At 38.4% G+C, this 25,480-nt stretch overlaps 1 protein-coding gene across 1 annotated transcript; it reads right to left on the reverse strand.

The window, feature by feature from the left end:
* Positions 1–7,657: 7,657 nt before the first annotated feature.
* ATP6V1D (ATPase H+ transporting V1 subunit D) lies at positions 7,658–25,402 on the reverse strand. Its single transcript, XM_021004657.2, has 9 exons — positions 24,793–25,402; positions 19,123–19,240; positions 18,258–18,337; positions 17,216–17,283; positions 16,508–16,552; positions 15,897–16,000; positions 15,264–15,330; positions 9,599–9,677; positions 7,658–8,366 (listed from the first exon to the last, which is right to left on the reverse strand). The coding sequence occupies exons 1-9, from the start codon at positions 24,831–24,833 to the stop codon at positions 8,225–8,227; spliced, it is 744 nt and encodes a 247-aa protein (XP_020860316.1). The 5' UTR covers positions 24,834–25,402; the 3' UTR covers positions 7,658–8,224.
* Between the last annotated feature and the right edge of the window lie 78 nt (positions 25,403–25,480).

Raw genomic sequence — 25,480 nt, forward strand, 5'->3', positions numbered from 1 at the left:
ATACAAAGACAAAAAATGTTCTTTGCCCTCAAGGAACTCATACTAAAGGGTACAACATTTAACAGAGAAGTAAGTGTGTGTGTGTATAATCTCATAATTTTGAGGAAGAGATGGCATGTGAGTGGAAACTTGAAGAAAACTGGAGATTCAAAGAGGCAGGGTGCATTTTAGGCATGTGTAAATAAGCCAGGAATGATATGTTATGGGTTCTTAAGGGTGAATATATGTATGTGTGTGTATATATTCACCTTATATTCACTATATATATAGTGAATATATGAAGAAATAACAGCTACTTAACACTTTTTAGGATTCTAAATTTTGGCATAAACCTGGCATGTGTGTTCCAGATGTCTCAATGGGGCCATATGCTACCCCATCTCAATGGTTAAAGTTATGGGAAGCTATAAGCATTGGGGGGAGGAGGGTGAAGATGAAGAGAAAGACCTCACTTGACATAAATTCACATTATACAAATTTATAATTTCCCCCCTTCCCCCCACAGGACCCCACAGCTACCCAGGCTCCAGCTCTCAGTCCAGCTCCTGGCAGGCAACTGTAGCACAGCACCACAAGGTGCAGCCCCCCCAGGGACCCTCCACTTCAGGCACTGAACTATTTAAGGGTTGTTAGTGCTGATCAAGTGAAACAGTCTATATAGGAGTGCTTGACAAATTCCCAGGATAACCGAAGGGATCTCAAGCAAGGCCTCCAGTATCAAATGCTATACTAAAGATTATTTATTTAAACTCTTAACCCATGTACATCCTTAAAATGTTTAAGCACCTGTTTGTTAGCAACAGCATTAAATACCGAAAGCACCCCGTGGTCTAAAAAAAACCTAAGCTAATAAAGTTCTCTGGACTTTGTCTTCAGAGTAAGTATTAGGAACTGGTGTGTGGACCTTGGAGGTAAGTTCAACCCTCTCATTTCCCTGAGGGGTTACTGACTTTTCTATGCATTTCTATGCAGGAAGTGATAGCACTGAGAGGGAAACCTAAGTCCAACTCCAATCCCATTTCCTATGAGGATGTCACTAGTTATTACATACCATTTGTGTTATTCTGAAACATGTTAAAGATCATAGTGACTATCCTGATTACATTTAATTTCTACTTAAAATTTGGTATTTAAAATCCTAATTGTACTTATCTATGTCATTCAAAAACATTTAACACATTGAGTTTGTGATTTAGAAAACTTAATGTTTATAGGCACAGAGCAAAATCTCATACTATATACCAGAATCAAGTCAAAATGGATTCATGATTTAGATATAAAGGCTGATACTATAAGCAAACTGGGAGAGCAAGGAATAGTTTACCTGTCAGATTTATGGAGAACAGAAGAATTTATGACCAAATAGGAGATAAAGAACATTATGAAACGCAAAATGGATAATTTTGATTACGTTAAATTGAAAAGTTTTTGCACAAAGCCAATGCAACCATGATTAGGAGGGAAGCAGAAAACTGGAAAAGAATTTTTACAACCAGTCTCTCTGATAAGGGCCTCATTTCTAAAATATATAGAAAATTAAGGCAAATTTATAAGAATACAAGCCATTCCCCAATTGATAAATGGTCAAAGGCTATGAACAGTCAGTTCTCAGATGAAGAAATTAAAGCCATCTATGGTCATATGAACAAATGCTCTAAATCACTACTGACTACAGAAATGAAAATCAAAACAACTCTCAGGTACCACATCAGATTGGCCAATATGACAAAACAGGAAAACGATGTTGGAGATGATGTGGTAAAATTGGAACACTGATGCATTATTGGTGGAGTTGTGAAATGATCCATTTTGGAGAGCAATGTGGAACTATGCCCAAAAGGCTATAAAAATGTGCATGCCCTTTGACCCAGCAACAGCATTTCTAGGGCTATGTCCCAGAGAGATCATACAAATGGGAAAAGGACCCACATGTACAAAAATATTCATAGCAGCTCTTTTTTGTGGTGGCAAAGAAGTGGAAACTGAGAGGATGCCCATCAACTGGGGAATGGCTGAGCAAGTTGTGGTATATGAATGTAATGGAATACTATTGTGCTATAAGAAATGAGTAGGCAGATTTCAGAAAAACCTGGAAAGACTTGTATGGACTGATGCTGCGTGAAGTGAGCAGAACCAGGAGAACATTGCACATGGTAGCAGCCATGTTATGGGATAACTAACGTTGATAGACATAGCCCTTCTCAGAAATGCAAGGTCCTAAGGCATCTCCAAAGGTCTCAAGATGGGAAATGCTATCCACATCCAGGGAAAGAACTATGGAGTTTGAATGCAGATTGAAGCATACTATTGGCTATTTTTTTTTCTTCTGTTGTGTTTTGTTTCCTCTTTCTGGTGGTTCTTCCTATTGGTTCTAATTCTTCCTTACATCACTAATGTGAAAATATGTTTAATAGGGATGTATATGTATAGCCTGTATCAGATTGTGAGCCATCTTGGGGAGGGGAGAAAAATTTAGAACTCAAAAGCTTAAGGAAGTGATTGGTGATAAATCAAAATCAATTAAAAAGTCAAGGTAAGGATAAAACCACTGTTTCTATCTTCTATAAAAAAGCCTATCTTATCTTTCTAGCACATTTCCCCAATTCTCTTTAAGGTTATGCCCATTTTTTTCTACTCAACTTCAACTTAAACATTACCAGGAACACTCATTCTGGCTATGCTGATGACTGCTTTGAAAACATACTCTGAAAAAAGATGTAAAAGATAATGGATCAAAGGCATAGTGGATAGAGCTTCAGCTTTGGAGTCAGGAGGACCCAAGTTCAAATGTGACCTCAGACACAACACTAGCTATGTGACCCTGGGCAAGTCACTTAACCCCAACTGCCTCACTAAAAAAGCCCTCCTCCCCATTCCCCATCCCCCCCAAAAAAACCTTTGCAAAGTTAAGCATAATGACCTGGAAAAATAAGTATGATGAAAATTAATATCCTGCTTCGTTGAAATACTAAACACGATTTGCAAATTGCAATACTGAGCTTAAAAGTGGTTGCTGGATTCTACATGCAGCATAAGGATTCATAAATCAATACAAGAAAGCGAGCAGGATACTGCTATATTCCAGAGTCAATTGCAGACCCAGGACACAGTTATAATGGTACACCCTAGACAGGCACAAGGCAGTGCTTGCTCCAATCCAGTGGGATTATGCTAGCTATAGGTAGCAGGGATAGGTGCCAAGACCTTGCCTAAAAAGCTACTTTGTGACAAGCAATGTGGATCAATCCCAGCTGGGAAATATAAGAGAAAAAAAAAACTTTTGAAGTCAGCCTCAACATGATGTATCTTTGAATTGCTGAGAAAGTTACTAACATGCAGTGGTTAAATGGATGAGCTTTCTTTTAATGTAAATGTGTTAACTGGGTAGGTAGGAATAAAGCCCAAAGTAAAAACTGTTGTAGTAGTTATCTTTTTGTAATGCATCAATGAGATTTAAAGTCTAAGTTCTAAGTTTCACACAGGTCAGTTGGTTTCAGTGGAGACAAACTGTGTATCATGGGCACAGACTGTATCCATAGCAACAATCTCAAAAATCTCAGGCACTAGTGACAGGCTAACAGGGAAAACCAATCGTCCTAGAAAAACTCTGAGTACCAAATGTGACGTTATTCTACTTCCAGTTTTGTTCATCTTTCTTTGCTTTTCAGAATTCCTATTTTGGTGTTTTTAAAGTTTAAAATTTGTGGATTTTCTAGTTTTTGGTTTTTAGGTGCATGCCCAGTTTACTGTTCTTTCCTTTGTTGGTGCAAATGTTTAGACATTTAAATTTTCCCTTCAGCCTTACTTTGACTGCCTCTTCTGGTATGTTGTTTCCTTAGACCCCAAATTCCTTAGGATTAAATTAGTCTTCAATTAATTTTTAATCTTTTTTTAAAGACCCTTTTTGAAGAGAATTGTTCATTGCATTAAGGTTGGTCATATTTAATAAGTTTTTCTAAATGTGTTGTTTTGTACCCTTTGTAAGGGTACCACACACAGTTCAGAAATTACATGTATACATCTTTCTGTCCCCATTCAATAATTGCCAAGGATCTGTTATATGTAACTTTTGTAAAAGCCTGCTTGGGTCTTGGTTTATCTATGGTTACATTTATGTAGTCTGAAAAGGGTACATTGATATCACCCAACTATTGACTTTATTGCCTATTTTTTCATGTATATCAATTACCTCTTAAGTATTTAGATACAAAATCACTGGGGGTTTATTTAGTAATTATACTAATTCATATAATGTGCCTTTAAACAGTTTCCTTATTTATCTTTTTTAAACAAGTTTATTTTGTATGCAGGTATGCCCTGCTTTTTTTCACTTCATCCAGTGCATAATAGATTTTACTGCTTAATTGTCAAATTTTCTTTTGAACAATACATATCTTGTTATTTATTTCACTCCATCCTATCCTTCCATACTTCTCTTGTTCTTTGCAACGAGGATGCCGAGGGGAGTATGCTATATACAAAACTGCATCATCTGTATGACGTACTCTATTCCACCATTCTTCCCTCACCCAGTCTGACGCGGATTTTACATCCAACTCACGTGTGTATTCTGTTCCCCTTTTTTGGCCAGTTCTGATAGGTGATATTCATACGTACTCCACTCCCCTTTCTGTCCCTCCATTTCTCCAAGTCTTTTTCTCACGTATGGGAGATGGTTAAGTTCTGATCCCCTTCCTCCTCTTTCCTTTTATTTTGTTCCTCTTCAAATCAAGTATAATATTGCTCCCATGCCTGCAGTCTTATATTCTGTTACCCATGAAGACATTAAGGTTCTGAAAGTACACATTTATTTTTTTTTCCCCTCTTGGAATATAACATTTCTTTACTGTATATAATCCCTTCCAATTGCTTGAATGTATTTCCCCTTCTATTGTTTCTCTTGACTCATGTTTACATTTCACTCAGCTCTAGTCTCTTCATAAGAATACTTAGGTGGCGCAGAGGATAGAGCACCGGCCCTGAGGTCAGGAGGACCTGAGTTCAAACCTGATCTCAGACCAAACACGTGACACTTGCTGTGTGACCCTGGGCAAGTCACTTAGCCCCAGCTGCCTAAACGAAAAAAAAAATACTTAGAAATTATCTTTCATTGAAGGTCCTTTTTCCCCTGTAAAATTGTTTTGTCAAATGAGTTTTTCTTTGTTTTAAGCACTTATCTTTTTTCATTCCAAAGTATCAAGTTCCAAGCTCTCCTTTCCTTTACGGTGGAGCTCTCAAGTTTGTTTGATCCTGTGGTTTCTTAATATTTGAACTGTTTTTTTTTTCCCCTGGCTGCTTGAAGTGTTACAATATAGTGCAGTACAGTTCCTGGATCAAGGAAGATGCAATTTCAAATTTGGTTTCAGACACTTATTAGCTGTGTGATCCTGGGCAAGTCACTTAGAACTGCTGTTTCAGTTTCTTAATATGTACAATAACAACAGTAGTATCTACCTTCCATGGTTGTTGAGGATAAATGTTTGTAAAGTGAAATATTTGTAAAGTGTTTTGCTATTTTTTTTTAACCTAGAAGCTCTTGATTTTAGAGAACTGGGAGTTTTCATTTTGGGGTTTCTTTCAAGAAGTGACCTGTAGATATTTTCCTTTTTTTAAATTCATGTTTTTCTAGACTTTTATTTTAATGGTTTATTTTAATAGGTTATAGGTAGTCTGCTGATTCTTAGATCTCTCACCTGTTTTACTGGTCAGCTATTTGTGACAGGAGATACTTGACATTTCTGATTTTTTTTCCTAATCTTTTTATTGTTCTTATATTTCTTGTTGTCACTTGGAATCTTTGGTCCAATCTAATTTTCAATGATTCTGTTAATTAAGCTTTGCAACTTCTGTCCTAAACTATTCTCCTTCCAATTATTTTCCCCTAGTGCTCTCATTTAATTTATAATTCCCATTTAAAAATTCTTCCAGAATTTCTGTAGTGCCTGTTGAAATCTGTGATTTTCTTTAAAATGGTGAAGATTCTTTTTTTTCTGTTTATCTTGAGTGTCTTTGGCTCCCTATTTCTTATGTTTGTTTATTTTTCCAACCTTCCTTCTTATATCGGGCCTCTTCTGTTGTTATGAGATTTGGGTAATGTGCACTGCCTTCTACAAGGACCTTGGTAGTGTATAACCACCACCTGCCCCTGGTAGTCTAATGCAGGGTACATCCCAACTGTTGCTCTCCTGGGCCCCAGTTTGCTATTAAAGGGACACAGCTGCAGTCCCCAGGAAGGCCTGCCTACTCCCTGCCTTAGCTGTAAGCTTTTTCCCTGGCTTGGCCCTAGTCTCCAAGCTTCATAAGGAAGTGTTCTGTCTAGATCCCTTCTCTAGTGCCTCCAGGATTCTGGATTCTCCTTGGATTTCTTGGCCATTTTTGGGGTTTGCTGCTTTTTTATCCTTGTTGGGAATAGTTTTAAGAGGGCCAGACTATTCTGCTTCCATTCATTCTGCCACCTTGAGGAGAGTTAGGTCAAACATGTTATTTATTACAAATATTCCTTACAAATACTGAGAAATTATCTTATCTTTAATTCTCCAAAGAAAGAATTTATCACTTTAGATAACTCTGAACTTTAGTATTCAAGGGACAACAAATGACCTGCACTTTGTACACCTTCTACTTCAAACAGTATTGTCATAAATAATAGAAATGTAAAGTAAAACAATTCAGACCCCTTTTCCTAGAGGGATAACTTTGCCTTTTGTGTAAACCTGGGTAGGTCATTTAACCTAAGTGCCCTTAGGTCATTTCAAAGCTCTAACTGCAGGTCTTCACAGTTACAGGAAAAAACTTCCTCACCTATAGTTTCCTGTATCTATGAAATAACAGGTCTAGACCCCTGCCACAAAAAAAAAAGATGGTATATAAATGTAACAGAATATTACTGTACCATAAAAAGCATTGAGGTGACAGTGGGAAAAGTGCTTAGTCCAGCACCTGTGTTCAAACCCCAGCTCTGCCCTTACCATCTTTGTGACTAAGGGAATTGAACTAGGTAGCCTCTGCAGTCCCTTCCATCTCTCTATCTATGATCCTAAGAGGTGACAAACACAAGAATTTCTGAGGAATGTGATGCAGATTACTAAATGAATTACAGTTAAGTCACGCAGAATAAAGTAAAAAGAACCAGAAACAACAACCGTTAACAGTGAAAAGGCAGTTGAACTAAGATCGACTGTAATGACCAATTTTTGTCCCATATAACATATTTTTAAATGATGAAACACTTCCTCTTAAGAGGTAAAAGATTATGGCTTCAGATTGAGGCATAAACTATCAGAAACAGTTGCTGTCTGTTAATTATTTTTGTTATAAGGGAAGGTTTAAGGGGGAAGTCAAGGATTGTGTATATATCCAAAAATCACTGCCATAAAAATATAAGTCATCAATATAACATTTTTAAGAGGTAGGCTTTAGGGGCAGCTAGGTGGCGCAGTGGATAGAGCTTGGGCTTTGAAGTCAGGAGGACCTGGGTTCAAATCCACCCTGACACTTGACACTCATTAGCTGTTGTGACCCTGGGCAAGTCACTTAACCTCATTGCCTAGTCGTCCCCCTCTCCGCCCCCCCCCAAAAGAGGTAGGCTTTGGATAACATTATTATATACAACGTTCCAAGCGGAATAAGGCATCAGAATAACAGCAAATAAAAGAAGTCATTTTTAAATTATTTTACTCTGCTTATACTACAGTTACATAGGAATTGGCAGAATTTCTTCCATAATGGAGGGGAAAGTGTTCTTCCATAGGACTGAGACCAGCCATGCAAGAAAAAAAAGATGTGACGTTGTTCACACAATACTAGATTGAAGCACCATGTGACAAAAACACAGGCTGAAAGTAAATCAAAACGATGGCTGTGTATGTAGGAGTCAGGCTACATATCCGCATGAATCACTGCTATTTTCAAAGGAATGTTTTTCAGATATGATTAAAGCATACACCACCACAACTGTTTATATACACAGACCCAGAAGGGGATAAACATCGGTAGGTCATAGTTCTACTGGCTCCTAGGCTGGTCAATCACCACTAAACAGCAGTCAGTCCTACAAATGACTATTATGATCATGATCTCTCCAAATAATCCCAATAACTTCACAGCAGCCAGTGGGACTCTTGGGCTATAACAAATAGCCCCATTACATATAGAACCTGGATACCATGTATTGTAAGAAAACCACAAGGTCAAGGTCTCAAAGATGACTACGGAATAGGAAGGGCTATTCAAACAGAAGATCGTCATCTTTCTCTTCAGCCAGTAGATTAGCAGGCTCCAACACTTCTCCAGCTGCTTTCCGTAACTCCAATTCTCTCTCTGTTTTTTCTTTGAGAACCTTCTTCTTCTCCTGTATTTTCTTTAACCTGGAGAGTAAGGAAAGTTTTTCCAGAAGCTACTCAACACTAAACACTAAAAGAGACACCACAGCTACAACAACCTGCTCTCTCCCCCCCCCCAACAAGGATGATCAACACACAGACAGAAATAATCCTAAGCTACTATTTTAATTTTAAAATAATAATAAATAAGCAGAATTCGAAGCTTCTAACATTCAAAGTTCTGAGTTATTAACCGTGAACATATTAACTACAGGTCTCTAATAAGCATCTAAATTGAGGTATTCAATAAAATTCTAGATCATGAGTCCAGCCAGTCTAGCCCCTAAACTAGTAGTTCTTGACCTTTTTTGTTATAAATCCCTTTAGCAGCCTCAAGAAAACAATGGACCCCTTCTCATAAAATATTAAAATAAACCTGACAAAGTAAACCAATTACAACGAAATAAAAGATGTATGTTTTCTCCCATTCAAGTTCATGGTTAAGAACACCTGCCCTAAAGACTGTAGTTCTAAAAGCATCCAACAATGGCAATGATACAAATAACACATTCACACTGTCAACAACAACAACCACCACACTTTTGGCATTCTCAAAGCCCTTCCTCCGTCATCGAGGCTTCCCTGACTGCTGCAGCCTTCACTCATCGTCACCCCTCCAGATTCCCCACTGAACTTCACTACATCTTGTACTGTGCTGTTCATGAGCTGTTTTAAGTACACTGCCTTCTCTCCCTATTCCCACAATATACAGTACTTTACCCAGGATACTATAACATGTCACTGGCTGATAATAACACTACTGTCCGCCCTCCCTTCATTTTAGGGATTTTAAAGTGAAACAGTTGCACGTGACAGCATTTTCATCCAGTGTCAAGATCATCGTTTAGAGCTGGAAAGGCTCACACAGGTCATCTTATCTGACTACCTCATTTTCCAATTGGGCTAAGAGAGGTTCAGTTACTTGCCCAAGGTCATATACAGAGCAAGAAGATGGAGCTGTGGTTCCAAACCTAGCCCTCCCTCTCCTAGGTGTCCTAGGACACCACTCAAGTTACAAGAAGCGACTATGTCTAAGGAAGCAAAAGCACACCAACCTTCAAATTAAGAGTTCTTGTTTTCAATGATACCCTTATGCTTTCTATTTATCAAATCAAAGACAACTGAAAAGGCTAAATAGGAGATGTCACCATAGGCAGCAAATATTATATTTGGATACCGGTTGTATCCCCAATCATTGAGTGCCAAGCCCAACAAACCTATAAAACTCTTCACGCTCTCGTTCATCCAGCTCTGTGATGATGTAAGTAAGTGTACGTTCTATCCGGGGAATGATCACTAGAATAATAAAAGACACAGTAAGAAGGCACATTATCTTCACATCCTCTTCTCTCAATAAAATGTTGATGCTATGTTACAATGATACAATGTTACAATAATTGTACATTACAATAATTCATCCTTAATAAAAAAAAAGAATAAGTTAAGGAGATAAACCCATTCTAATACTAAGGCCCATGCAAATCACTTTTCTTTTGGGGGTATCAGTTAACTCATTTGAAGATATGAATAATACTTGCTCTCTCCCTACCTAGGAAAGACCTAGGAAAACTAAAGAAATGTAAAAGCTTTCATTTCTTTAAAAGGCCATGTAAAGACCAAACAATCAAATAAGGAAATAAGTTGAAATTTAATTCTAGAAAACATTTACTATTATGCAAAGTGATTTCAATGTCCATATCCATTGATTCCAAAATTACATGGCTAGGCATATACACCAAGGAGGTCAGTGACAAAAAAATGCCCCCCCCCCAACATACACACCAAAATATTTACAGCAGCACTTTTCATAAGAAAGAAGTAGATGCTCATTGACTGGAAATGGTGAAAAATAATTATGGCACACAAATGCAAGGGAATTATTGCTGTGATATAAAGAATATCATGTGAAAATATCATGAACACAGTAATATGGGAAGACTTAGGAATGATGTAAAATAATAGAACTAGTAAAACAATAGACAAACGGTAAAAATGCAAATGGAGAGAACAAAAAGAAAAATTGAAACTGAATGCTGAGAAATTTATAAAGAAGCAGCTTGGCCCTAGAGAAGAGATATGAAAAGGTACCTCACCCCAATCCTTTTATCTACAGAGCGTGGTACACTGCATTTTTCCTTTTTTTAAAAATTTAGTATAAGAAATGTTTTAGGCTGGGCCTGACTCAGATCAGTTGTCTAATTATTTAGTTTCAATACCAGAATGAATACACTCATAGGTCATTCAACAGTTAACAAAAAAGAGATTTATTTAGCCATATGAGGAAAACATTATTTAATAAAGATACGCATCAAAGATACTGCAAGCTGCTTCAGGTAAGCAGAGCTCCCCTATATCCGAGTTGCTCACAGCGGTCTGCAAAGAATCATTTTATAGACCATGGAATTTTTCATGAAGTTTGTACTCAAGTGACCAGAAAGTAATGTCAATGTCCTAAACTATTAGTCACCTAAACCAATTAAGTCTCAAGAATAGTTTAGCCTTTTAAGGAAAAATAAATCTACCTTGGATGGGAGTAGGAAGTTAGGATTACTGTTTCTACCAAATAATGAAGATATAAATAAAAATCTATTAAAATAAATAAAATGAAATGTGCATATTCTTTGACTCTTTCTGCTAGGCATATTATACCCCCACCTACCCCCCCCCACCCGGAAGTCAAAGACAGAAAAAGAAGGTTCCATCCATATGTGCCAAAATTTTCATGACTATCCTTTTGGGAATGAATACAAACTATAGCACAGAAATACAATGGAATATTACTTAACCATAAGAAATTAGAATATAAAGAATTTTTAAAAAACATGAAGAGAGAAGCAGGACATTTACATTTTACATCTAGATTTTCAAAATCTAGAGGGAGGTAAAAACCAAAAAAGAAATAGAAGCAATTGCAAAAAGAAAAATTTTGATTACATGAAACTGAAAAATTCTTGCAGAAACAAAACTAATTCATCTACACTAAAAAGAAAAACAATCACGGGGGGGGGAACTTTGCATCAATCATCTCAAGTAAGGGCTTGATTTCTGTGATATAGAAAAATAACAAATATATGTAAAAAAAGTCATTTCCTAATAAATAAGTTGTCGAGAGACATGAACAAGAGTTCTCAAAAGCAGCCTTGGAGTCAGAAGACCTGAGTTCAAATACAGTCTGAGACACTTGACACTTACTAGCTGTGTGACCCTGGGCAAGTCACTTAACCCTGACTGCCTCACCAAAAAGGAAAAAAAAAAGAGAGAAGAGTTCTCAAAAGAACTGAAAACTATTCAATATATGAAGAATACTCTAAATGATTAAGAGAAATGCAAATCAGAACAACCACAAGGTTTTACTTCATACTCAGAAACTTGGCAAAGGTGAAAAAAGATTATTTTAGTCAATATTGGAGAGGTTGTGGAAAAACAGGCCCAATAATACATTAGTGGAGAAGTTGTGAACTAGTCCAACCATTCTGGAAAGCAATTTGGAACTAGAGCCTTTGAACCAGTGGAACTACTACTAGGCTTATACCACAGAAATCAAAGGAAAAGGAAAAGGACACACACACACACACACACACACACACACACACACACAGCTGAACAAATTACAGTATATGAAAATAATGGAATACTATTATATCATTAGAAATGATGAAAAGGATGATTTCAGAGGATTTATATGAAATACTGCAGAGTGAAGTGAGCAGAATCAGGAGAACAATTTATACGATAACCACATTATAAAAAAAAAAACTCTGGAAGATTTGAAAATGTCGATCAACGCAATGACCAACTATAATTCTAGAGCACTAATGTAGCCTGTTCCATAGACAACAAACTTGTTTTCATCATAAACCTCCTCCTCTCCCACTCCTCCTTCCATCTTCTAGTAATCACTGAAATCTGGCCGCCTCCCTGGTCACCCTTTCCAGCACTGACTGTACCTTCACTCATTCCCCTCTGCTCACTTGCTCCTCACTGACATTTCCAGGTTCTCCTCCTTCACTCAGTAATGTCTCCTACACTGAGGTTCATGTAATTCATATCTGCCACCCAATCAAAATCCTGATTAATTACTGCTGACAGATAAGGTCACTCCCCTTCCTTCTTCAACAAGTGTGGAACCTGGCTCACGATTTCTCTCTCTTCCTCAACACTTGTCTCATAATAGGGAATTTTAATTAATTTAATATTAATTAACACAGACCCTCCTTCAAACACCCTAACCACTCAGCTCCTCAACCTACTCCTCCCTTCTGACTTCAGCCACACACAACGATGGTCATTCCCTTAATCTTGCCATCACCCAGAAATGCAACACCACCATATTCAAGAATTCTAAAATCCCCATTATCTGGCCATAATTTATTGGCTCTTCACCTTTCCCTCTGCCTTCCCTTTCCAGACCCTACTCTTTGTCCATTCTATGATCTCCAATCTTTCAGCCCCTCAGTTCTCTCCCAGACCACCTCCCCTGCATTAGCCCCTCTCCTCTTTCCCTATCTTGACCCACTGATCAATCAGTTAAACTCTATATTATCTTCTTCTCTTGAATTCCTGATTTCCTTGTATCACTGTGATATAAGTCTTACCTCATGGACTGCTCCCACAATTCACTACCTTCACTCCTATATACATCATGATGAAAGAAGGGGCAAAAAGAAAAAAAAAATCACACAACTGTTCCAACTGGGTGCACTACAAATTTATGTTATACAACCTCAACTGGGTCCTCGTTTCTGTTAGACAATCCTTTTACATCTTGCTTACCAACTCACAATCCTACTCCCCACGGCAGCTCTTCCAAACATTTTCATTCCTCTTCAAACCTCCCATAGTTTCCCCTTACTCCCTTCCCCACTCTCAGCTGAAGACCTTGCTTCATATTTTACAGAAAAAAATTGAGGCCATTTGCTATGAGCTCCCTTCTTTTCCCATCTTCCTCATCTCCTATCAGATCCTTCTGCTATTATCTCTTCCTCAACCCTCGTCTCACCTCTTCGGTGGCCTTACTCCTTTCCAAGACTAATCCTTTTATATACATGGGTGATCCCATTCCACCCCACCACCTCCAACAGACTGACCCCTCTATCATTCCCACTCTATTCCTTATCTTCAGTTTCTCTTTATTGGATCTTTCTCTACCGCCTACAAACAATGGCCATGGACTCTGCTCCATCCTCAAAAAACCCTAACTTGATCCTTCCATACCCTCTATCATCCTGTTATCTCTTTCTGTCCTTTGTGGCTAAACTTCTTGAGAAGGCCATCTATAACAGGTGCTTCCACTTTCTCTCCTCTCACTCTCTTCTTAGTCTTATGATATGGATTCTGACCTCATCATTCCATCTAAGCTTCTCTCTCCAAAGTTACCAATGATCTCTTCATTGCCAAATCCAATGGTTTTTTTCCAATCCTCATTCTTTTTGACCTCTACAGCTGTGACACTGTTAATCACTCTCTCCTCCCTGATATTCTCTTCTCTCTAGGTTTCAGAACATCACTCTCTCCTGGATTCCCTCTTACTTACCTGAAGCCTCCTACTCTGTCTTCTTTGCTAGATCCTCACCCAAATAACATCCTCCAACTATAGGTATACTACAGGGTTCTGTCCTAGGCATCTTCTCTTCTATACTTCCCCCTCTATACTACTTCATCAGGTAATCTCATCAGCTCCCAAGTATTTAATCACCATTTCCATGCTAATGCATCTCCAATGTACCCATCCTGCCTCAGCCTCTCTGCTGACCTCCAATCTGATGTCTCTAACCGCCTTTCACACATCTCAAACTGGATATCCAGTGAACATCGTAAACTCAACATGTCCACAGTGGAATTCATCATTGTTCCCCATGAAAGCTTTTCCCCTCCTAACCTCTATTACTGTCAAGGCCAATGTCAGCTTCCTAGTCCCTCAGGCTCACAAACTAGGACTCATCCCGGATTCCTCACTTTCCATCTGCAAGCTGTTGCACGTCCCCTTTTCTCCTCTGGCATTCTCACTACTCTGGGGCAGGGCCTCATCATCTCATGCTGAGACTGCTGCAACAGTCTGCGGGTGCATCTGCCTGCCTCAAATCTCCCCCCACTCCACTCCATCCTCCATTCAGCGGTCAGGAGTCAGAGTTAATTTCCTAAAGCACAGGTCTAACCATGTCACACTCGTATACTCAAGAAACTCCGGTGACTCCGTGTCACCTCCAGGATCAAATATAAAATGCTCTGGCCTTGCCAAATAACCGACACTCCCTCCTCACTCCCAATCTCCTTACCCTTTACTACCTGTTATGTACTCTTTGATGTAGTGACATTAGCCTCCTTGCTGTTCCATGATTGAGACATTCCATCTCTGAGTTGTGGGGATAGTCCCCCATATCTAGAATGCTCCTCCTGCTCATCTCTACTTACTGGTTTCCCTGGCTTCTTTCAAGAACCAATTAAAATCTCATCTTCCACAGACAGTATTTCCCAACCCCTCAATGCCTTCTCTCTTTAAACTGTTTCCTATATATTCTGTATGTAGCTTATTTGTATTATTTGTCTTTTGCCTCTTTTTATGTCTTCAGCACTTAGCACCGTGCCAAGACATAGGTGCTTATTAAGTATTTACTGACTGAATGGGCTTCATACAGCTTATGAGGCTCTTATTCTAGGCAAAGGATGGATTGAGCACATTTAACAAGGACAAAACTGGGGCCTGAAATATGTTAAATGTTCAATGTTTTGTTTTGGGAGAACAGTGGTACAGAGAACAAGGAACAGATATGCATATAATAAAGAACTAAAGAAACACTGGAGACCTTGGGAATTCGTCCTGTGTGTACAGTGGGTTCCAATACTCTTTTTGAAACCACTTCTTCTAGAGCTGCTCATACTCACCATGCTCAATGGCATTCACCCGTCTGTTCGTAATTTTAATGGCCTCATCCAGTGTAACAAATGAAGTCTAAGACAAGACAACAAATTATAAATAAGCAAACTTTTGCTCGTAACCAGTATAATCAACTCGTCTGGCTCAGCTCCAAATGCTGAAACAACTTTTTTGGAAGCAAGCCCACTTCTTGAGATGTTTTTAAAATGCAGATTTCTAATAAACATTGGAGTCCTACAGAACTGTGACATTATTGCATTTTAACTCTGATTAAAATTAAATCACTTCAACCAAACCTGTTAAGAAGACCAAGCATGTTAAGAAGAAAGAGGAATAATGGTAAAAGGATGTGTATACATATTAATAAGAACAAAGTCATTCTTCTACAGTCTTTTAGATGCCATTTTCTATGTTTAACATATGAAGTCTTGTCAATCATACTAGCAAAATACTTTGACAACAGCAAACACTGGAGATGACAGCATAAAATTCATTTCACCTTAAACGAGCAGACCTTAGATTTGTTTCCTATTTATTCAGGTTCTCAGGAAGTTTAAGCACTATTTCTTTGCATGCTACTCAGGTTCAAGATTCAACAACTGGAAACTGGACTTTTTAGTCTTCCTGACACTTATACCGACCTGCAGTGATGCTAGCTCCACCAGCAGCTCCACTGCTTTGGCATAATTCCTCTTCAGTTTGGCCAGCTGTTCCCCACCTCTGGCCAAACCAGTCAATTCATAACCTAAAATTAACCAGTGAAAAAACATTACAGCAAAAAGATAAAAAGTCAACACTTTTCCTCTTATTTCTATCCCAAGAACATAACACATCTAGAGGCTGAGAGTTGCTTACATTTAGCAACTCACAATATGACTAAATCAAAAAACATGTACTCAGTGAGAGGTGGGATTTCCTTTCAATTCCAAGGAATGCAACTGAGCATAAGAGAGCTGATGTCATCTTAGCCCTTTGTAAAGGCCTTTGTCCATCTTTCACGTAATAGGTACTTACTGTCTGTTCAATTGAACATCAAACTTCTGTCTCTCCCACCATATACAACACAAGGAAATGGCTCAATAGCACTTACCTCTTTCTGTGGCAGAGACCATTACAAAAATAACTACAGAATGGTCATCTCCAAGGAGTTCCATCCTACAATGTGCTCTATAACTGGGTTCATTTTAGGAGAATCAGAATTACCCAACTGCACAGTATGCAGGCAACAAAAGATAAACAATTTACTACTTACTGTCAGCTCCTTCTTGATAATGTTCAAACACTGGCAAGGTGACACCTATAAATACAAGTTTATTAATATTTATAAAAATAACTCAGGAAAAACAAAGTATAATTATCTGTACTGATCTTGGAATCTTTTTCATTTTTGCCAAATCCTCAAAAATCATGGGAGTGGATATTCGAATTAGCCAGTTTCTACTAAGTGTGGGGAGTTCTCCCCTTTCATAAATATTGATAGGACTTTCATCTTCCAACAGCAAAAAACTCTTCTGGTTCCTAATAGAATGGCCATGTCAGTGAAAAGTGGATAAGGGATTGTCTTCTATCTTTGTCAAGAACTGTGCCTTCCACATAGTAACTCTTTAATAAATTCTGGTTAACGGGGCAGGTAGGTGGCACAGTGGATAGAGCACCGGCCCTGGAGTCAGGAGGACCTGAGTTCAAATCCAGTCTCAGACACATAACATTTACTAGCTATGTGATCCTGGGCAAGTCACTTAACCCCAATTGCCTCATCAAAAATCAAAAACATTTAAATAAATAAATAAATGAACAAATAAATAAATAAATAGATAGATAGTTAGATAAATAAATAAATAAATGCTGGTTGAAGTTAATTTACTTCTGAGTAAAAAGTGAAAACATCTATTTGGTAAGCAGCTCAACTGAATAATTTTATCCTGCCTCTAAAAATTTCTAAAAGTATAATAAGTCTTACCTGCTACATTATCTTTCTTTGCTCTGATCTTCACTTGGGCTTTGTTCACATTCTGAATAACAGTGGTACTACAAAGGAAAAAAAATATTAAATTTTATTTTAACCTGGCTAAATTTTCATGAGAAAAATTAACCTAAAGGACCCCACTATTTCTAATTTTTACATTAAATTGTAAATGAGAGAAAGAAGAGTATGGATTGGGGCTTAACATTAATCACTGAAAAACTGCAGTCAGAAGAATGAGGACAAACATTCCCTCCTGCCAGGTTCAGAGAACAGATATTAAACATTATTTTTTAATTGAGAAAAAACTAATAAATAATAATTTGAGAAGTAAAGTGAAATTATAGATCTATAATTATGTCACAGAAGCTAAAATATTTCCACTTGCATCGGAGATGTATCTATGTGAAAAATACTCTTACCTTAATTATAATATTTTGGTAGTAAATGGTGTCTAAGTTACATTATGCTATTCTTTTCTCGCAGGATTTGGTCATTAAGAAGCCAATTAATAAGTGCCTCATGTTTCTATCCTGAGTCTTACCTAAATGAAATGCTGTTAATTTTGTTAACACAGGACAACAGGACTCTGTAGGATTCCCGAATCCATTTATAAAATATACAAATTATTATTGTTATATAATAACAACTCTCCAGTTCCTTCACCCTCATCCTCCCTTTCAATTCTCAGGATACCATCTGTTCTAAAGTCAGTATTGAGTAGTTATCTTGTCAGAACTATTCACTGAGCTGCAAAAATTATGGAGTCTATTATTTAGGTGACAGTATGTTAACACTAAAAGAATTTAGTCATTTTTAGGCCAAATCCCCCAGACGAGAAAACAGACCTAGAAAACCTAGAGAGATATAACTTGTCATCTAGTGAATCAGAGGCAGAGCCAGGATACAAATGGAAATCTTTGGACACACCAGCCTATTCACAAAATCCAGGATTACTCCAAGGGCACTAGCAGGCTGTGGCTCTGGAAAGCCACCTACTACTTATTTTTTACCTAATGTCCTGTGTAGATTGTCTCACCTGAAGTCACCAGCTGTGAATTTGGCCTCAGCAAGGGAGAAAGCAGCTTCCCGCATCACTTCACCCATTAGCATTTTGGTCTGTCAAGAATACAAATCAAAAATTGACAAAACTAAGCTGCTTATAAGGCAAGACTTTGATAAGGTCAGGGTGGAAAGGGACCCTGGGGGCCACTTAGTCCAGACAGGCCAAGAGTTGGTCATCTGTCCAGGTATTACACTGGTAGCAATCACAGCGACAGGAATCTAACCAAGGTCCAACTGAACATGGACTCACTGGTCTTTCCGCACTGCGCCATGCTACCAGCTTGGTGCTCTATAATGCCATGCATACTGTGTTATTAACCTAATAACATCAGGGCCAAAAGATTTATTCCCATTTTAGCTTGAGATGTTTGATTTATATCACCAGAAATGTGAGAGAAAAATGAAATTTTAAAAAATCTTCTTATTGTTGTATTTTTACATCACAGTCATTGCCTATTAAGCTCCTCCGTATTAAAAACAAAACAATTAAGCCAAGTCAGCTGACACAGAAATGATATTTGATAGTGTATACTAAATTCCAAGGTAGAAGCATGAATTTTATGAACAACCAACATTCAAATTTAACTACATTAATGGAAAACGGAGTGCACAAGGATAAATTATTTCCACTGATGTTTTAGAAATTTGATGTTTCAATGCCCTTTTCCTCAAACTATTTTCCAATTACTAGTAAGCAAAACTGATCTTTCATTTTCTTTCCCTTTAATGAAAAGTGAGATATTCAAGTCAGGAAATAACAAAGCTAAAGATAAATTAAAGCATAATCAATCATACTGAACTCTCATACAATTCTGATTAAAAAACAAAACTCATAGTACCTCAATGATCTTCTTTAAGATCTGCCGAAATCGAAGAGTCAAGGCATCAGATTTTTTCTTTAAGAGATTTCGGCCTGTCTGTGCTCCTTTTAATCGAGCCTTCATAATGGTCTGTGCCCTAATTCCAATAGAAATAATCACAGTTACACAAAATCCTTAATATCATCTAAGAGAACAAGATCATGCACAAACATTTCCCACACAAATTGGCAAAATTACACTCTACCCAGCTTTGATGCCATGGTATCTAAATAAGGTTGCCAGGCAGACTATCCACTACTTGAATGTGCAAGTTTAATTGATTTTTCTAACTCTATAGGTCCATGTCTCTATTAAGATGCTAAGAAGAATGCTATGTAGCCTGTAAACATGCCATATTTATAATGAAGAAAGAACTAAATTACAACTGAAAATACTCCTTTTGCATCTGCAATTAGTTCTGCCTAGCTGTAATGGAATGTAAATAAAAATCTGTTTTTTAATGTCAGCTTAGTATAAGTGATGTGACTTGTGCAATAAATTACATTTTCTGTGCAAAATTTTCAACTGCCTAAGAGTATTTTTAAAATCAGACTAGAGAGCACTTGAAGATCTTCAGTTAAGACCCCAAATACCAACCATTATGTAATATGCTTAATTTTAAGGTTCTAAAGAAATGTGAGCTATTATTATTATTATTATTATGAGAGCTAGTAGCTGTCTAATAAATGTGGAGTTGCCTAACAAGCTGAAATTATACGGCATTTTTCCTTCCCGTTCTCCTCCTCAAAACTTAGTATTAGTTTAAAAGAAAATAATAAAAATGATTATTCTAACTGCAATGGTTTAAAGAAATTTTATTATTAAGGTCAATAACATGCAAGATTAGTAATCAATTATACAACCTAAGGACTCAAAACTGTTTTATGAGAGAAGGTATACCTGTACAGCGCTGGGCAAGTCACTTCCCTTCTCTGGGGCTCAGTCTCCTCATCCGTAAAGTTAGGAGGCTGCACAAGATGACCTCGTTTATAAAATAAGGGAGTTGGACTAGATGACCTTTAAGGCCCCTTCTAGCTATAAATCAATGATCCTAAGCTGCTGCATGTGACACAAATGCTGAATCCAAAATATATTAGTTTTTTTTCTTCTACTGATTTTCAAAAAACAAACAAACAGAAATACCATTGGAATCATTTTAGCTTTAATGATAACATTGGCTGGTATAATCAATGACACTAAAAGAAAAATGCCATTGTCTAAGTTCTTGAGTAAATATGAGAATTTGAACCTTATAAACTAGAGATGAGAGGCACCAGGAGAGTGACTTCTTTACATTATAAAGAGACTAGTTTAAGGTTTGTTTTTTTTTTTTTCAGTTTGTATCTTTAAAAGAATTAAACACAATTTCCAACTGCACATCACGAACTAGGTCCTGCTAACCGGGACTGGTTCAGTTTCTTGCCTAAGCAGGAGGTAACCATCTGAGTGTGTACAATTCACAAACCACACTGTTTACATTCAGAGTCAAAACTATTTCAAACATGATTTCACCTTCTGATACTAGAAACCACAATGTAGCCTTACAATCATTGTTGAAAGCAATATTTTAACACAGATGAGTTTAGCAAAATCCTTTTTTCTCCAAACTCTAAAGTAGTTTATTGGAGACTTAACTAAGATAGACAAGAGTTTCAAGAAGAAATTAGTATCAGATGTTAACAGAGGGCAGGGACACAGAAAAGGTATAGTTTCAGCACTACAACAGAGACAAAAGTCAAGACTGCCAGGGAATTATGAGGTAATGGAAGCAGGAGATGGATGGTATTCTTTTTAGATCTAACTTGATGGGCACCAAATATTGACAGAGAGATGAAAGTGAGATAATTGGCACTAGAAAACTCTTTCGCTTTCTAGTAATTTCTCTAGAGTCAACATTTTTAAAGTACAAAATACAGAATGTGTTCTTACATACTGAATAAATAGTTATCCCCGCTAAAGGTTATGGTACTCCATAACCATTTTATCAGTTACCAAAAGGAGTCAAGCTGCTCAAAATATACTTCTATTAGAGCTTCTTAAAAGCAAAAGGTAATCTGCCCAAAGCCTAAAAAATATTCAAGAAACCTCCTTGGTTTTCACTATTTATCTTCAAATCCAGCCTGCCTCTAAGCAAAGGATCTTATTTTGAACTGAATTCCTTCTTAACCGGAGTGTACAGATTAGGGCATTACACTGAAAAGAACACAGGATTTGGAATCAGAGTTTCTGGGTTCAAATCTAGATTCTGCCAATACACGGCAAAATGTATGGTCTTAGGAAAGTCACTTAACTCCTCAAGGGGATAGTAATAGTACTTACCTCTCAGGGTTGCTATTACAGTACCTGGCACATAACTCATACTAGTAAGTGCTAGTTAATGATTATTATTTTTATCTGTAAAATGATGAAGTGGGATGTGCACCTAAAGTCCATTCTAACTCTAAATGTTATAGATGTCTTATTTCACCCATTCTACTTCCTACAATACTAAAGTATCACAGGACTATAACATTTTGACACAATGGTTTTCTGGAAGTACAACTAAAAAGCAGACCAGCTTTTGCTAGATCACAACCTGTTATGTATATAAGCTTGTATTATTTATTATTCTGCACACTTTACATGTTTTTATTTTTCTGGCAAGAGTGGTAAAGGTACCATCAACAGCATTTCACAACACTATAAATGAATAAGAATAGCTAGTATTTATATATGATGTTTTACATATATAATCTCATATGAATCCTGTGAAGAAGGTATCACAGGTGTTATTATTCCCCATTTTTCGGATGGAGAAATTGAGGCTCAGAAGAACACGACCTGCCCATAACATTTATAGCTAGTAAATGTAAGAGGTAGGATTTGAATCCAGATCTCTACTGATTGCAACTCTAGCAATTTTCCCATTACTCTCCATTTTTGCTAATGAGTTGCTTCTTTCTTCTGAGCTCCCCAGATTTTCAAAATGAAACATCTCAATTCCACAGCAATTCACTCCCACTTTGAACTGTGGCCTTCAGCTTGTATGATGATAGTTTTGTTTCCAGCTGAATCAAAGACATCTGACCGTATGACAAAATGTCTGTGCCAGCCCCTGGAAGAACTGATGTGTTCTGACAACAGATTACTCCCTGCATTTGAATCTTTTCCTCATCAGCAGACCCATACACATACCAATCACGCAGTAATTTCCACATCCACACAACTAGCATTTCCTAGCCTAAAACCTGAGAGGCCTATTTTCATGCCACAAATTTTAAAAATATAGACGGTTTGGAAATCAAAAGAGAGACAACTATAATTCAAAGTAGTTGTAAATACAAAGAATCCTCTGAGGAGGGTGGCCACGAGTACATTGTTCTCTAACAGAAAGCAGCCCACGTTCTTAAAAGTGCAGTTTAATATTCTGGCCTTTAAGGGGACTTCATTTTCTAGCTTTGCAACCTGCTTAAGAAAACTTTCCAAAATTGCTATTTAATATTTTCTTTCACATGCACTTAAGTAAATATTGGCCAAAAGTCATCTCATTCGCAAGAAGAGCAGGAGAAAATTATATTGCAGTTGTAAGATCACTGGCCTCAAAGTCAAGAATCCTCAGTTCCCCTTAGTACTTGGGTGATCTTTAGCAAGTCACTTCTCATCTGCAAAATGAACTCGACTATTTGGCCTCTACCTTTCCAGTCTTAATAGTCTGTGAAATCAAACCCAGCACCACCACAGCACGGAAAGGAAGACGTAGGCTACTCACTAGAAAATAACAGTAATAAGGATACTAGCTAACATCTACACAATGCTTCCTATATGCCAGGCGCCATCTAAATGCTTCACAATTATTACCTCATTTGATCCTCACAACATCTCTTTGAGGTACTTGCTGTTATTATACTCATTTTACAGCTGAGGAAACTGAATTGCTCAGGGTCACACAAATAGTGAGTCCATATCTGAACTCCAGTCTTCATAACTCCAACCCTGATACTCTTTCTTATCTATTGAGCCACTTAGCCTGCCCCAAGTTCTAGCTTGGATTCTCTGCAATACAGGCTAACAGCACAGAGGCGGAAGACTTCAAAAGTCATTTAGTACATTTTATGAATAAGGAAACTCCTGTAGGCCCCTATAGCCTCTAGGCCCCAATAAAAACTTAAAGGCATTTACAATCTGACTCCAACCTGTTTCCAGACCTGATTCCCTGTTATGCACTCTAGACAGGCACAGCCAAACTGGCTTTTCTATACTTCCTCACACAAAACGTCCCTCCATTCAGCCTATTTCCCCAGGCCTGGACTGCATCCCCTCCTTACCTCAGGCACTTAAAATCCCTAAATTCTTTAAAGCTTAGCTCAAGCACCAGGAAAAGGCTTTTTCCTGATTTTCCCCAAAGTAGCCTGTATTTACTTTTTTATATACAAAAGATGGGCAACTAGGCAAACAGAACTAGCCTCAGAGACACCGAGACCTAGGTTCAAATAATAATATCAATAATAACAACTAACATTTATATAGCACCCACTTATGTGCCAGGAACTGTGCTAAACCCTTAACAAATACTATCTCATTCGATCTTCACAAAAGCCTTGGGAGGTGGGTGCTATTATTATTCCCACTTTACAGATAAAGAAAGTGAGGCAAACCAAACTTAAATGACTCGCTGCTGCCCACCCGCCACCCCCCCCTCCCCCCATGCAGCTAGTAAGTGTTTGTCACTTTATCTCCTGGTACCCATCCCAGGCAACTATGGGCGTAAGTTAAACAGAAGATACCTTTATGCACTGGTGGAGGGAGTTTAGTCATTCAAAATTCCCTAAATCAATTACATTATTTATACTTTCTCTATCTTTTATCTTATTCTATATTTAGTATGTACTTATAAGCTTCTCACAATACAATGAAACTCTTTTAAGTATTTTTGTCTTTATATCCTCAGTCCCAAGGATTTTTCTTTTTTGGATTGGGCCTATAATTTTAATTGCTATAGGAACTCATAATGAGGAAACTACTGAGAAAAAGCAACAGAGGATCTTCAACTTCGTAGTCTTAAAGCACTGATCACACATAGTAAACACTTATTGTAAGTTGGTTGAGGCTCAGAGAGGTAAGTCACCTAAGACCACACAATTAGTAAGAACTGTGGCTTGAACTCCAAATCCCAAAATCTTTCCACTATACCACTCTACACCTTTCTTTCTTTCCCTGACCTTCTGTAAAAAAAGACCAGAGAAGGAAAAAATTACCCTACCCTTACTGGGCGTATTCTTAAAGAAGAGAAAATACATTATAAGTTATTGTGAGCTCTTCGTAGGATGGCACAAGTACAGGATATTGCTACCATTCACTGTTCCTCCCGCTGAGTTCATCAGGCCTCGGGAGGCTAGCTTCGGGATGTGCACACATTGAGGGGCAGGTCTTCAGTCCTACAAAGTACGTAAGAGGCCCAGGATCGGGACGCCCCTCTCCCGCCGGGGAGAGGAATGGAATAAAGAGGATCACAGCGTCTAGGTCCTAGGGTTCAAGGAGAGGACCCTGGGGGCTGCCTGAAAAATAAGGAACCTAGGCAACGAGATGAGGAGGGAAGGGCTGCTGAGGTCTCGGGGAAGCCGCGGGCTGAGGGGGACAGGAGGACAGGAGTCCTCATTCACCGCCACTCACATTCGCGAAGGAAAGATATCGATGCGGTCTTTGCCAGACATCCCGGCGGGCTCTGTCCAGCGGCGGCAGCTCGGTCCCGGGCCTATCGCTTCTGGCGCGCAAACCTCCAGCTGCTGCCGAAGTCCTCCGCCTCCTCATACAGTCAGCTGGAAAAGGTCACCTGATCACCTTCGCCGCAGGCTAAGCGGAAGCGGCTTCGGGCAGTCCTCTTCCGGTTCCGTCCGCTACTGCCGGAGGTTGAGGGCCGGGTGAAGAGAAGTGAGGAGAGGAGAAAAAAAAAGGGGAAGGGAGGAAATGCCCGGATGTTAGTGACAGGCGCACACACCTCGAAAACAAAACATTTCACACGCCTGCCTTGACCCCTCCCTCTAATTCTCCCCCTCCTCCCGCGGCGAGGGCACTAGGCACGACCCGCGCCGTGTAAAGGAAGGGTGAAGCAGTGGGGGAGGGGGTGAGGTAACATCTGCTTCCGCTCCGACTTTAGCCGCAGCGCCACCTGGCGGTCGGGAAGATTTTGGTAGCAGTTCATCGATTCAGGAAAGGGAGTCGGGTTTTGACGCCCGTTCTGGGCAGTTTCCTTGGCGGAAAATAAGCGGGAGCGAGGAAGTGCGTACTTTCCCCTTTCCTAAAGGTCAGCAACGTCACCCACTTGCCCAGCGCCCCCTCCCTCCCGGGAAGACTGAGACTC

This window comes from Phascolarctos cinereus, unplaced genomic scaffold (genome assembly GCF_003287225.1).
Source record: "Phascolarctos cinereus isolate Bilbo 61053 unplaced genomic scaffold, phaCin_HiC Scaffold_3;HRSCAF=262, whole genome shotgun sequence".
NCBI lineage: Eukaryota > Metazoa > Chordata > Mammalia > Diprotodontia > Phascolarctidae > Phascolarctos > Phascolarctos cinereus.

What these genes read in the sequence shown, in the direction of transcription:
- ATP6V1D (XM_021004657.2), bottom strand. Translation starts at nt 24,833, where the DNA reads ATGTCTGGCAAAGACCGCATCGATATCTTTCCTTCGCGAAT. An exon ending in GATATCTTTCCTTCGCGAAT is followed by an intron (nt 19,241 to 24,792) that starts GTGAGTGGCGGT and finishes TATTGGAATTAG; the next exon opens with GGCACAGACCATTATGAAGG. An exon ending in TTCACAGCTGGTGACTTCAG is followed by an intron (nt 17,284 to 18,257) that starts GTGAGACAATCT and finishes TTTCCTTTGTAG; the next exon opens with TACCACTGTTATTCAGAATG.